Source organism: Neomonachus schauinslandi, chromosome 13 (assembly GCF_002201575.2).
Source record: "Neomonachus schauinslandi chromosome 13, ASM220157v2, whole genome shotgun sequence".
In the NCBI taxonomy this organism is placed as follows: Eukaryota; Metazoa; Chordata; class Mammalia; order Carnivora; family Phocidae; genus Neomonachus; species Neomonachus schauinslandi.
Window position 1 is genome coordinate 47,918,926 of NC_058415.1, and position 14,366 is coordinate 47,933,291.

Sequence of the window (14,366 nt, forward strand, 5' to 3'; positions counted from 1 at the left end):
TGGTCCAGGGTTCTGGGGTGATTACTGGGGAGATTTTGTGGGGGTTTTTGCTTTTGTTTTGCGTACACTGAACAAATGCTCCAAATAAACATCTCCCTTAAAAGAAGGCACTGTCCTGCCTAGCAACTCCAAAAATCACATATTACCTATCATAGCAGGTATTTTTCCTGTTACAGTAGAAATATGGGCAAAGGAGCAAGAACAAAGTTTTGATGTTTAGATACTTTGTATTTCATTATGGACTCAGATTTCTGACTCATCTGAGATTTAACTAGTCACAGACATAAAAATGTTTAACGAACTCAAAGATCTATATCGAATGACTTAATTGCCCAGAAAATACTACAAGTAGACAGAAGCTTACCCACATGCCTTTGATCAATGTTCTCTCATTGACTTCCCTCCCCCAATCTCTTTCAGATCCCACTTAATGCCCCAGCTCAATTGCTACCACCGTGTGGCTTCCCATTCCCACCCAAATTACCCTTCCAACACACACACACACACACACACCACTCCCTTCCTCCTTTTCTTTTTAATGTACTTTGTGCACAGCACTCCACTCTTGATCTTCTTTCTACTGTATAGTTACTTGTAGATGTGGACAAATCTTCTTGAGCACAAGACAGACTGTGTGAGAACAGAGCAGCTTATTTCACCAAACCCTACTGTCTGTCCCTTCAAGACACTGTACGCTGTGGGGGTCCATGCTTGGTTGCTATGAGGTATTTGAAAACATAACATCCGTTAAGTATTTCTGGGGGTTAGTATTAACTACTACATCTTAACCTGCATCTTTAGTTACTTAAACTAAAAGTAATGTTAATATTGAATTTGAGACCCTAAGATTGTGGCATGTCTTAATTCAAAGTAGAATAATGCCAGTCGGCATACTTTTGATATTCAGGGTATTTTACCATATTAGTGCTTTGTAAATTGTCACCCCTTTATTATATGTTTACAGAGGGCAAGAACATCTGGCCAAATTCTTCCATTAACCCAACTATTGTATTATTATTGTATATAATAACTTATTTCGCTTCAGAAAGGATATGGGCAACTTAATGCATATGACAGCACTTCAAGATTCACTAAATGACACTAATGTCAGATTAAAAACTACACAAATGAGTTAATAATCAAATCCAAGAAAGGAAAAGCCAGATCCACAAGAAGGGAAAGCAGGTTCACTTTTGCAAGTTGTAACTGGGCTTGTAAAAACTACACCAAGTTAGCTTGAAACTGCTCTGGGCTCTCACAGCACTTAACGACATTGTGGTCCTGGCCTCGTGGCTTATCTGCCCTCCCTTCTGGGTGACAGTTTCCAAAAAGGTAAGAGCCGCATTGTGCTCATTTTTATAGGCTTGGGACACAACGCACAGTACACAGATCACCAATAAACCTGTGTTGAACAGCCCGAATAGCTTCTGTTTATTTCTATAAACCAGAATTCTGGAGAGGTTAATTTCAGTGACCCTATATTCAACAAGCTGCCTGAATTAATGGTATAGATGTTTTAATCCTTCCAACTTAAAGGGAATTGAGCCCACTTTTGGGAATTTTCAGAGAAAGACTACAAAGAATAGTAGAGAAAAATGAACCATTCACTGCAATGACTGAAGCTATAAATGCTCTTCCAACAATAATCGTTACAATTTTAGCAATACTTCTGTTTTCTTCTGTTTGAGGTTCTGATATGGTAACAGATACAAAGGATCAAAACCAATGCCTCTTAAATGTATCTTCTCCTGACAAAAAGTATATGCATACTGTTTTGGAAGTATAGTAAAATTTCAACATACTTACTGTTAAAATATATGCATTTTCTTATTTCTAGGTAACCCTCTGAGTAGGATGTTATAAGCTTCCACTACATTTTTGAACCTCTTATAAAGTAAGGGTAAGACGCTTAGTTTTTTTTTTTTTTTTTTTTAAACAGAAAGGCTAAATTGCTAACACTTCTACTCAAATCAGATTAAAATAACATAAAATGATGTTAAGATTAAAAAATTTATGTTGGCAACCCTAACACAGAATTGCAATACTCTAGGATGATTTGCAAGTGTGAGGGGAGAAAGGATTCTAAGGAAAAAAAAAAAAAAAAAACTCTCAAATATACCAGTAGTCTCACCAACCTCCTTTCCTGAGAATTTTTCCACTATCTGCTCAAATATAAAAGAACTGCTGACATGCAAACCAGTCAAAATACGGGTAAGCGTGCAAGAGGAGAGAGGTGAGGGGAGGATGTTCTGATAACACAAAATTAGAGTATTAAATTCATATAATAAAGAAGGGGGTATGGAGATTTGAGATTAATTGCATGTTAGAAGAAAAAGAATTGTCTTGTCACTCAGCTACTCTCTTGACTACTAAGTTGTGAATTCAGGACAATTACTTTTAGAATGGCTTTTTACAAAAAAAAAAAAAAAACTGACAGATACAAATTTTAAAAAACCATTTAGTATACCCTGTAAGAAAAAAAAAAAGAAAAAAAAGTACTTCACTATATCAAATTTTCTTAAGTTCTATACAAGTAGAATCTTCGCATAAAGGATCAGCAAGAAGTATTTTCCTTCCTCCACAGATCTGGTAAGGATATGTAATGAGAACTGAACATGTATATGCAACACAGGATTGGCACAGTTCCTGACATGGACACGTGCTACCCACATCAGCCTTAACCGAATGAAAACGGAGTTTCTGATTTCAGAGAAGAGTCTCTTGACAATCTGGCACTTGGGCAACAAAAATAAATCTCACACACCAGCAGTTAATCCCACGAGTGAATTAAACCTTGCTGGCAGAAGCAGAATAAGTTATCTTCCTTCTCTTTGGTTTTTCTTTCGCTCAAGTAAATGTGTGAAGACAATTCCCGTTTAAAAAAAAAAAAAAGTTCATTATTAAATCAGAGCAATAGAATGACGTCAGCATCCAATTACCCAAACTTTACAATTAGCAGATGAAAGCACGTATTCCTATAAAAATTACTCATTAAGTAATATTTGAAAGCTAACTATTAGAAATGTCATTCAAAAAAAATTTTTTGCACATTCTACTTCAAATTAACATGCTTCTGGAATTCTTACTTTAGATAACACAGCTTTCAACTAAAGCTCTGAGAGAACCTCTTAACTCAAGAGGGTAAGTTTATTAGCCTGAGCACAGGAGCCCCCAAAATGTGTATAAAGACCTACTCACCACACTGTTCTTTCCCTTCAACTTTGTTTATTGATGTACTGAACATGAAAAAGTACAAAGAATCCAAACACAAAAGAAAACATGTACAGCCTCTTAAATACTCAACAGAATATATTTTCTATTCCAACAGATGTGAATTAAGTCATACTGTACAACTTCAAATAAATACCAGCCTTACATTTTATTAAGTGCTCTGATAAACACTGTAAAGTGAAGCACAATTTGCATGCCCTCTCATCAATGCCTTGGTTTGCTACAGTAGTTTAGGAAAGAAGCATGTAGCTGCTGTTTTCCCATGAGGGAAACCTTATTTTTTTTTTTTTTTAAGTATATACATGTATTTTGTTTTTTTAGTTTTTTTTTTTTAAACGCAGAAGGTTAACTCTGACAATCTAAATGCACCTAAGGATATGAGAAAGTGCTAAGCCAATTGATTTCTGAATAGCATTGAGTGGGTCAGCATGAAAACTCGCTTATTCACTTTAGCACGCGCCTCACAGTATATGTACTGTACTATACTGAAAAATTTTATAACTACAATTTTAAATAATAAAAAAAACTCAACGCAACCGCAAAGATAATGTACAACTATGTTATGCATAGCACATTGCCTGTTCTAAGGGGAAGCATGTGAGCATCTCAGTTTATACAAAAAGCAGGACGTAACTATATAGTTCTCAGTGCATCCTGATGAAGGCATTTTTGCCTTCAGCTTTTTTGAAAATTTATTATAAGCTAGATGCTAATCAGAAAATATTTTGTATTTTTTAAAATTTCTTTCATACATGGTAAAGACTTATTTTATTATTTCCCCAAATAGTGGTTTAAGCATCATACAAAGTTAAATTTCAGTAGCATACAGATATTTATGATTTTTGTATGAAAAATGTAAGGAAATTTGTTCAAAACCTATGGTTATACTCATTTTTTTTTTTTACCACAAACATATTTATAAACGAAAATGTAGCATCACCATAAACAGCTGAAGCTAGACTATCTACAGACAAAATTAGCAACAAATCTGATGCACTGTAAATTCAAGTCCTCAGGACAACAAAAGTGATTAAGCAAGACCTCAAGTAACAATGTTAATGCCATTTACAAAGGAAAAAACTGATACAAAAACATTCAAAACCTGAACATCACTTGGCATGTAAGGGAAAAAAAAAAATCAAATTAGCTGAAAGGTTCATAAACACAAGGTCTTATTTACATTACACAAAGCTCAGGTGTTAGCCTTGAACGTAACTTTCAAAATACCTTCAAATATATCCAACTCAGATCACTTTTGCCGATTTGCTGCAGTACAAATCATGTGCAACATCTTTTTTTCCTTAAGACAAAACAATTCTTCAAACAATACTGCAAGTACATCACTAAACACCATGAGCTCTATCTGAAGGGATTTCTTTAGGAAGAACAGATTTTTTTTTCCCCCATCTCTTGGTAATTTAAATTTCTTGCCTGCTCTTATATACTCTTTTGTAAATTTTTTTTATTTGTTTCAAAATCACAAATCAATGTGAGCCACCTATCACATAATAACCAGGATGATCAGACACTCCACTGGTGATTACAAAAACGAAACCAGCAGTGTTTCCCCCATTGATTCTACTCCTTTCATACAAAGATCTCAAAAGTAGTATTTTCTACATCATAAATCTTTCTAAATTTTCCAACCGCTGCAAATTTCCTGGTAAATTTTAAAAGCTCACTAGGTGTCATATGAAGAGATTTCTCAAAGTATTCAAGTCAAAATATTTGTTCCAGGACCAGTAAAAAGTTTCTCCAAATTTTCTTTTTTATAAAAATAGATGCTTTTTTTAAACCCACATCAAAGAGGCTCTTATCTCTTTGGCAAGGTACTGCTTTACGAAAAGTTCTCCAGTATTCTTACAATAAGCGTTTATAATGTAGCCCCCCCCCTTCCCCAACCCAAATCATAATTACAAAATAAATACTGTTTTTAACTTCATAAATAAAAATGTAAACTTCAAAATACTTTTCTTAGACATAACAGCAATGCTTTAAATGTAAACCAAACACAAAGCTAATCAGAAAAAGAAATAAAAGGGGGAAAAAAAGACACAACCAACTGAAGAATTACAACACAAAGCCTCAATATTTACTCACAGGTTCAAGGCAGTTATGTAAAAAGAAAAGAAATGTCTTCCCTTAGCTGAAACACTTTAAAAGGTCCACCTTCTTCAAAGAAGGCAATAGAATGCAATGTGACAGGTAAAAACCCTGTACCTCTTGTCCATATTCAAACATAAAAGATATTTAAGAAGTTTTAATTCAAATACTAGCAATAAAAAATCTCACATATTTCTTAGGATGCTAAGTAGTCGTTTTATCCCCATCTCAACACTGACTTACAAAGACATTTACTAATGTATAAAGTTTCTCTTAACTTGCCTTTGTTGTATAGTTTTCATATATAAATGGACTGAGGACAAGAGCTCATTAGGCTTTGTGCGTTTTGTTTGTCTTAAAGGAGACCTGCAGTACTCTGTCTCCCAGACGGTATCCATTGAGGCTAGCTATCGCCATGGCAGCCTCATCATAGTTTGTCATAGTCACAAATCCAAAACCTTTGCATTTATTGGTGTTAAAGTCACGGATGACCTTCACGTTGGTGACAGCTCCAAAAGGCCCAAACATTTGCCACAGGATACTCTCATCTGCGTCAGGAGCCAGGTTGTACACAAAAATACACCACCCTGTTCCTGGGTGCCCAGGGATATTAATTCCAGCCAAACTGGTCATTCCATCAATGGTCATTGGAGAAAACCTACTAAACAAAATAGGAAACACATACACACACACACACACACACACACACAACACACACACACACACACAAATAGAAACAGAGGTTGGTTACAGCAATGGACGTATTTCTTTTCCCCTCCCATCCCAAGAGTTTCAGTAATCCCTTCCCCTCCAACAGATACATACAACTATCTGATGTTTCAACCAAGGTCTGCGTGTGGCTTGCAGTGACATGCTATACTGACAAGGTATTAATAAATTATGAAATGGTCATTATATGCTGTATTGAGTAATATGATCCACAATAGAAATATATTTAGAATATATTTAGAAGTGGTTTCATGGATTAAGCAGGACTAGGGGGAAGGGGTACCAACACATACGTACACATGCTATAACGTCGCAATGCAATATAAAACAAATAATGGGGTTTTTAAAGACCAGGTGGCATCCAGTGGTATAAAAATACTCGAATCAACCGTGCTTCAAAAAAACAACTTTTCATTAGATTGTACATGCAAAAGAAAACAACACAAACTCATGAAGGGTGTCACTCCCAAAATCAAAGAAACTAATCAATTATGGGAAGGGATTATGAGTATCATGAACCTCTATCATTACCTCTTTACTCCATAAGCCATATTGAGCAGATTGTCCAACCTGCAAAACATATATTTAGCAAACTTCAGTTTTTAATTTTCCCCTTGATGTTCAAGAAAGCTGGGTTTGTTACTGCCATCTTCCAAGGGGAGTATCTGTATGTTAATTCTATGTGAACTCTCAAAACTTTGGGTCTTTTCACATTCCTGAAAGAATGGGTACCCACTTCCCTAAGACACTAGTTCTTCCAATGGATACAGTTTATCCCTACAGTGATCAGAACCATACAGGCAAAATGTAAGTGGTCATTTGAGGACACCTTTCAGAGAGGAAATGTGGAGGCTCTGCAACAGTTCACCTTTGGATTCTCTTCTATTACCAGGTAAATTCTAAGTGCTCCACATGCACCTACATGTACTTTATACTACTGTTACAAAAAAGAAGAAAGAAAGAAAACAGGCCTCAAATGGAGTTACCTGTGCTGAGCCCCATGTCAGCAAACCAAGACTTCATATCTAAGCTAATAGTAAGTTCAAGAATACAAACTTTAACAATCAAGCTGGAATTACCTGGTCAGCTCTAGTGACCCCCACACCTTTCCCCCAAAGGAAGGTGACCCTCATGACCTTGCCTGAAACAATCCACTCTTTGTTAGAAATGTCCCTTTTCCTGCTCCCTTCTGCCTGTAAAAGCCTTCCATTTTGTACAGATCCTTGGAGCTCCTTTCTATTTGCTAGGTGAAACGCTGCCTGATTCATGAATTGTAGAATAAAGCCAATTTGATGCTCAAATTTACTCAGCTGAATTTTGTTTTTTAACATTAAATTTTATAACTCCATTGACTCCTGTGTATACCAAGGCACACCGATTGACTTGCCAAAGACCATAGGGCTAGTAAACAGTGACACCAACATTCCATAAATTTCCCTTCAACCTCTCAACTCCAAAAGACTTTCTTTTCTTACAAAATGGTGTATTACAGGTAGAAAGAACCTTACAGACCGTATTAGCTCAATCTGCCATTTCTCCGTGTGCTCAATTAAGGTGCAGAGAAAGACAACAGACTCATTGCTTCAGTGAGCAACAGGGCAAAAAGGTCAGACCCAGCGACTGATGCTTATTTTGACTACGCTACAGGAAGTGTAGCTCTACTCAAGGTCTAAGAAGCCAGGTAGAAACAAACCAACTTGAGCTTCTCTTAAAATTTTTAAAACAAAGTAGTTGCGGGTGTGTAGGTACTCTTTAAAACTCTTTTCCTATTTCAAAAATTAAGTTGATTTTATAATACTTGATTCTTCTTGCTTGGTCAGTTTCAAAGAGACCATGCTGATGTTCCAAATTTCCATAATGTGTACCAATTAATTACATGTGTTTAGAGGAGGTGGGCATAGCTTATGGTAGACGGAACCTACCTCAACTGCCACAATGTTCAGCACTCTCCAAGTGAGACCCTGAGGCAGGGGGAACAGTTTTTTTCTTTAACACCTATGAAAGGTACGTCTGAAAAACACCTCAATGTTACTGTCTAACCTGCGGCCTCAAATGAGGTTAGGGCACACATGAGAGAACAATTGCTTCAATCGCTTCTAGTTTTATAAAAGCCAAAAAACATCTCTTTCTGGTTTTTTAGAATTGGAAAAAGAATCTTCACACATTCCTATCCACAATAATCACCTCTGGGCATTTTGTGTGTTTTGCAAAAATGGAAAGAAATAACTGAGCTGATAAAATGCAAAGTGCAAGGAAACAGAACAAATCACAGTGACAAAGGATCCTCATCTGTGTGTGTCTGTCCTGTCCCAACACCCTCTCAGAAGCAGGGACATGTTTATTCCCCATTGTGCCACTAAGCATAAAGCACAGGCCTGGATCACTGCAAGTTTATAATAACTATCTGTTGACAAATAAAGCAATATGGTTACAAATACTATCCTTAACTACTTAATCCAGAATGAAAACTATCAGGAGGGCTGGTTGGGGAGCCTGTTTGTACATGCAAGGAGAAAGCATGTATGTGGAAAAAGTACACAGGTGGGAGGGCTTGGTTTTCTGCAGAGGCGTTAAGTCAAAGATGTCATGCCTCTAATACGCCAAAAGAAAGGCCACAAATACCAGAAATAAAGATGCATACAACTTAGTATATCACCAACCATAACATAATCTGATACAGATAATTTCATACAATGACTGGAATGATCAATAAAGAATGCATTTGGCATATGATACCTGTAGAAAAGAATGGCAACTGAAGTCTCTTCCCTAAGTGCTGAAGGGCCCAGACACAGAGACACCTTATTGATTCACTCAAAATAGAATTACACCATCTCTGCCCAGGTAGGGGGTGTCCTACTTTGCCACCATCATCTTACTCTACCAACTGAAAGTCCAGAGATTGGATCTCCTAATCAAGTTTTCAGTATTTTCAAGACAGGAAACTAAAACTGCCCCAGAAGTGAATTACGTGTGTTAGGGAGAGAGACATCTCATTCACCATTCTTCATCCAAGGACCCTCTAGGCAGGAGGCCTAGGACATTTATACTAGGATCTCTGAGGACTCTCTCAGTGGGCCTCCTATGTGCCCCACCTATGAAATCCTATGATACACTATGATCCTGCCCATGGATTTCTTTCCTCAGTACCCATTTTCAGAAAAAATTCAGTCTTCTGGAACTTAAGCCAAGTTATCTGTCTAAACACCATCCCCCCCACATACACCAGCATCTCCTTCCACCCTCCTTCCTCTCTCCCACATCCTCCATTAACAAGGAGAGCCAGGAGGAGCATGGGACCTAAGAAATAGGACGTAGGCAAGGCCGAAAACTCCAGCCTGCATGCAGGTGGACCTGGTAGTTTTCCCTGCTCTCTTGGCGCCACACACTCATGCTTCTCATGGGAGCTGTAAGAGAGCAGTGGGTGCTCCACATGGACACTATGCAACCCAAATCTTCTAGCAGCTGGAAAACTGTAAACTAAGCATCTTCTCTTGTAACTGCTTAGTTTACAGTTCGCTCAGACATAGGACCACTATTATTCTCCAGAATTATACATCTTTGCTGGGTGTGTCCAGAGCTCGAGGACAGTCATCTTTTATATGTGGTCATTTAAAAATAGAAGCCAATATTTAATGGAGATCAAGTTAGTAGTGTCCAGAATGATCCAGGGGGGGTGTGAATGATGACGTACTACAGTGTGGCAAGAAAAGAGCCCATTAAAAGATACTTTTAACTTTAAAAATATTCTTTACTCAACTTTAATGGATGCACTGCACCCAGTACCCTCACTCAGTCCCCATGCATTGCTTACTTTCAGAGGTAAGACTGAGCAGTCCATCAAGGGACAGTGACACTCTTCCCCTATTCTGTAGCTTGGATATAATCCACTTTACAAATAATACATGAAGTGGATATGGAGCATTAGATAGGGAAACCTAGCTTTAATTAAAATAATCCTCCAAGAAGAGGTAGCTTCACAAAGATTTCTATAAAAATCATCAGAGTCAGAGTCAGGACGACACAAGTAAAAGCAGCCCAAGTAAACAAAAACAGGGAGAGAGCGGACTATTTCTGATTAATTCTCCTCTTCCTAGTACAAAGTCTGCTATGAGGTTAGACACAAGATAATCCAACATGAAGTTCAAAATTACCAAAGATAATTTTATGAATCTCGTTTTAAAGATATAGGATTTATTAAGATACTGGATAAATGAAAAGTCAGTCAGCATGATAATAAGACATTAAAATATTGTTTCTTCCATCTTTATATGTATTTTCTATGTTTGATTAGGGTTTATGAGTTCACAAATGTACTAGTACAAGCCCATGTTCATATAATTTATGAAAAAATATATACTGGGGATACTGTATATAAACTTTTCCTCTCAACAGGAATACAACTCAGACTAGGCAATATTTTGAATAGAACCATATATTAGGTAGAGTATTCCCATTTCAAAGTTAGAGGTGTACAAAAAGAAAACACCTACTTAGTTTCCAAGAAATTTAGCTGACGGGTTATGGGGAGGCCCACACACAAGTAGAAGGGGAAATGTGAAGTCAATTCAAGTCAAAAATAAAAATATAAAGAGAGATTTACTAATGGGTAACAAAGTGCAACTCAAACTCTACAAATAATGGTTCTCAAAACCTCTCCAAAGCACTGGCCAAAATGTGCTTTGAAGTCAAACCACAAGATCATCAACTTACCCCTTTTCCCATTAGATGGTGTCATCTAACCTCTAGGAGAAAAGAATTATTCAGGAAGACTGATACCAGTTTATTCCAAAAGGAAATTATGATACTAGCAACCAGCACATGCCTTCAACGCAACACAAGCACGGATTTAAAAGGCTCCTTTAAAAATGCATAAAGGCTTACAGAAGTAGGCACATAGGCCATCAGACTAGATCACAATCAATAAAATTAAAGCTGCTCCACAAGAAGAGAGATGAAAAATTTGGCTGAAAGCTTAATTCTGACACCGTGTCCCAGAAATATACTTAAGGCTTGAATTATACTATCCATCCAAATAAATAAGGATGGTTTTATTTTGAAAACTGTAGTCAATTAAGTAAGCATACAAGATCAGCTGTGCTCATGTTAAAAGATAATTCTCTATTCATATGGGTTGACTGCATCATAAACTTCACAAGCCCACTTTTGAACTTAAACGTTACTGCATGGGTTTTACTTTTTTTTTGACCTTAAAAGGTCATTTCATGAATATTAAAAATATCCTTTACTATTATTATAATACTTATAATACTTATAACTTGTATTCTCCAATCTCTTTCAACTCCCAAGGTACTATGACAACATAAAAAACACAATGAGAAATGTTCTAAGTGTCTGCTGGAAGGTGACAAACTGAAGGCTAGAGCATTAGGACACAGATGTTAGGGACAAAATATTTCTGTAATATTTCTGTAATGATCTAGACTTGAATGAGAGAAGAACAAAATACCAAAAAAAACAAGCAAGTCCTTAATTCAACGGTCTTTATGAAGAGAAAGAAGATTCAACCTTAATTCAACAGAAGAGGAGGGAATGAAGGTCATGACAACCAAGTTTTTAAAGTATTAAAAGCAACCAAACATTTATCAGGTTAAACCTGAACTCTAGGAATAAAGGCTCCCAATTTCTTCTAAAACTGAGTCTAGACCAAGCACTTTCACTGAGCTCAAAGACTAGTGCATTACTTATTATCTATACAGAGAGTATGAAAGGAAGGAACAGAGGGCGGCAGAGATGAGAGTCAGGAATTTGAAAGGACAATAAAAATCTTCTCCATTTTCTGAAACCGAGTCTCCCTTACAACAGACAATTCTTATTCCCTTGTTTTCAGAATTTCTTTTTCTAGGAGTCAAGGAAAGGAAGAATTTCAAGTTAATAACATATGGGACAGAAAGATAAAAGCAAAGGATGAGCAGAAAGATATTTAGAAAGATATTAAATTTGACCATCAGAACATCCTGGAAAGCTTTCCCAACCCACAAGTAAGCAGCACGGAGCATGCAGGGAGTGGGCTGGGTGGGGCTGTGTGCAGACACCGCGGTTACCAGCCTGTCTGGGAGTCCCCTGCGTGCCTCACCATTTTTTTTTTTTTTTTAAGATTTTATTTATTTATTTGAGAGAGAGAATGAGATAGAGAGAGCATGAGAGGGGGGAGGGTCAGAGGGAGAAGCAGACTCCCTGCTGAGCAGGGAGCCCGATGCGGGACTCCATCCCCGGACTCCAGGATCATGACCTGAGCCGAAGGCAGTCGCTTAACCAACTGAGCCACCCAGGTGCCCCGCCTCACCATTTCAATGATCAGGCATTCTCCTGCAGATCCTGCCACCTCAGACTTTTGGTCTGATCTTCCTCATCATTACAGTCTTGACTCTCAGAACACAATTTTACTTAATAACCACCATAAAATGAAACCAGAGCTTACAATGGAAAACACCAGAAATAACCAACAATTCAAAACGAACACAGCTCTCTATTAACATCAAACATTTTATATTTTCACGGGGATGAAATCAGCCAGTAAGTCTCAAAGAACCTCCCTCTATGTAAGCTCAAAACTCTTTTCTAGACCCCAAGGAGTTCTGAAGTTAACTGAAGAGGCTGTCCAGGAAACACCTCTAAAATTCGTTCAAGTCTGCAAAATTTGCAGAAAATATTATTCACTTTAAGATGCCACGCAGGAAACCTACAGGCAGAGCTAAAAAAACAAACAAAAACAAACGGTTTTTTTTAAGATTTTTCTCCACAAGGGCAAGTATCAAGTTGCTCCAATGCATCTCTCCCCCTACAGCCATGGCCTCGACCACCCACCATAGTCAAAGGGAGCAGTGTTTCCTGACAGTGTGTTGTTTTTGTTTTGTTTTTTTTCAACATCGCAAAGTTTAAAGCAGAGAGTGAACACAGGCTCAACCAACTGGGTAACCCAGTCATCTAGTTTCAAATGGATCCTTTTGACAGCACCACCTTTTCTGCCAGGGCAAAAGCTAGCCTAAGTAGGAACTGAACACAGTGTTTATGGCGAATTTCTTTCTCACACCTCAGGTGACACAGCTGAGTATTTTTTTAAAAGCAGGTATCTGACTGATTTTATCTCCACTCTTTAACACTCTATTAATACCCCCATGAAAAAAGGCATGTGATTTAAGCTCAAAAACTTAACTCCTCATTAAGTTACATTTGTGATCCTATTTTTGGTTATTAACTATTCTGCCCCTGCAAGGAATGAAAGAAAACTGATAATGCACTTGGGATTTAAAAAATATATATATTAGTATGGGGTTAGATGGAATTATGGCTGCAGTATATCATATGGCCAAAAGGATATTAAAAAATGTTCTTGAAAAAAAAACTGGGTGGCTTTGCTTATGAAACCAGAAGTTCTTTGTGCTGTGTTTAATGTTTTAAAGTCACTGTTCTCACATGCAGATTAAAATGACTCTTGATTTGATTGTTATCCCAGGTTTAAATTAAAACTTGAAAAACTGAAATATTTATGCTTGTCTACAAGATAGAATGTCTTCTTTGGGCTGAAGATGCATAGTCATTCTACGGACTATACAGGGGTCTGAAAACTACCACCCACAGGCCAAATCCACACTGCCATCTGTTTCTGTATAGCCCAGGAGTGAAGATTGGCTTTTATATTTTTAAAGAGCTATTTAAAAAAAGGATCTATATGCTACAGAGACTATGACCCCCAAAGCCTAAAATATTTATTATCCAGCCCTTTATAGAGGAGGTTTGCCAACTCCTAAAATACAGGAAATAAAAATTTTAAAAGGGGAAAGGGATCCATTTGTAGAAACTTAATGTTTTCACATAGGTTGTATCTCCTTAGTGATGTACATATTAGAAAACAAAATAACTGAAAGAGCTTGACCTAAAAGCTAAAATACGAGAATAAAATCTTACCAAGAAAAAAAACTAGAAAGGGGAAATCAGAAGCACTGGAAACAGAAACCAGCATTCCATAGGTCAGGGTTTCTTAGCCTCGCACTATTGATGTTTGGGGTTAGATGATTTGCTGCTGTTGGGGGTTATACTACACTATAGGATGTTCAGCAGCATCCCTGACCTCTACCCAGTAGATTCCAGGAGCACCCGCACCCAAGTTGTGCCCACATAAATGTCTCCAGATGCTGCCAAATGTCCTGAGGGGCAAAATGACTCCCCATTTGAGAACGACCGCTATAGCTTATTGTCCTTTTTCGTTACCACCTTCAACATTAGCAAAACACACTACACCCCAAAGAGGTTTACTCTGTGCCCGTAAGAAAAAGAGAAAG

The 14,366-nt window shown here is 37.3% G+C and overlaps 1 protein-coding gene across 7 annotated transcripts in view; it reads right to left on the reverse strand.

The window, feature by feature from the left end:
• Positions 1–5,262: 5,262 nt before the first annotated feature.
• Positions 5,263–14,366, reverse strand: part of ELAVL2 (ELAV like RNA binding protein 2) — a 68,048-nt gene continuing 58,944 nt past the window's right edge. For 2 of the 7 annotated variants that reach the window (XM_021681022.1, XM_021681020.1), the window contains exons 6-7: positions 6,595–6,633; positions 5,263–5,992 (exon numbers count right to left, since the gene is read on the reverse strand). In XM_021681022.1, coding sequence (XP_021536697.1) covers positions 5,665–5,992; positions 6,595–6,633 — 367 coding nt within the window. In that variant the 3' untranslated portion in view covers positions 5,263–5,664. Of the gene's footprint in view, positions 6,021–6,592; positions 6,634–14,366 lie in introns of all 7 variants that reach the window. The other 5 variants (XM_021681021.1, XM_021681019.1, XM_021681026.1 and 2 more) reach the window with 4 other exon arrangements.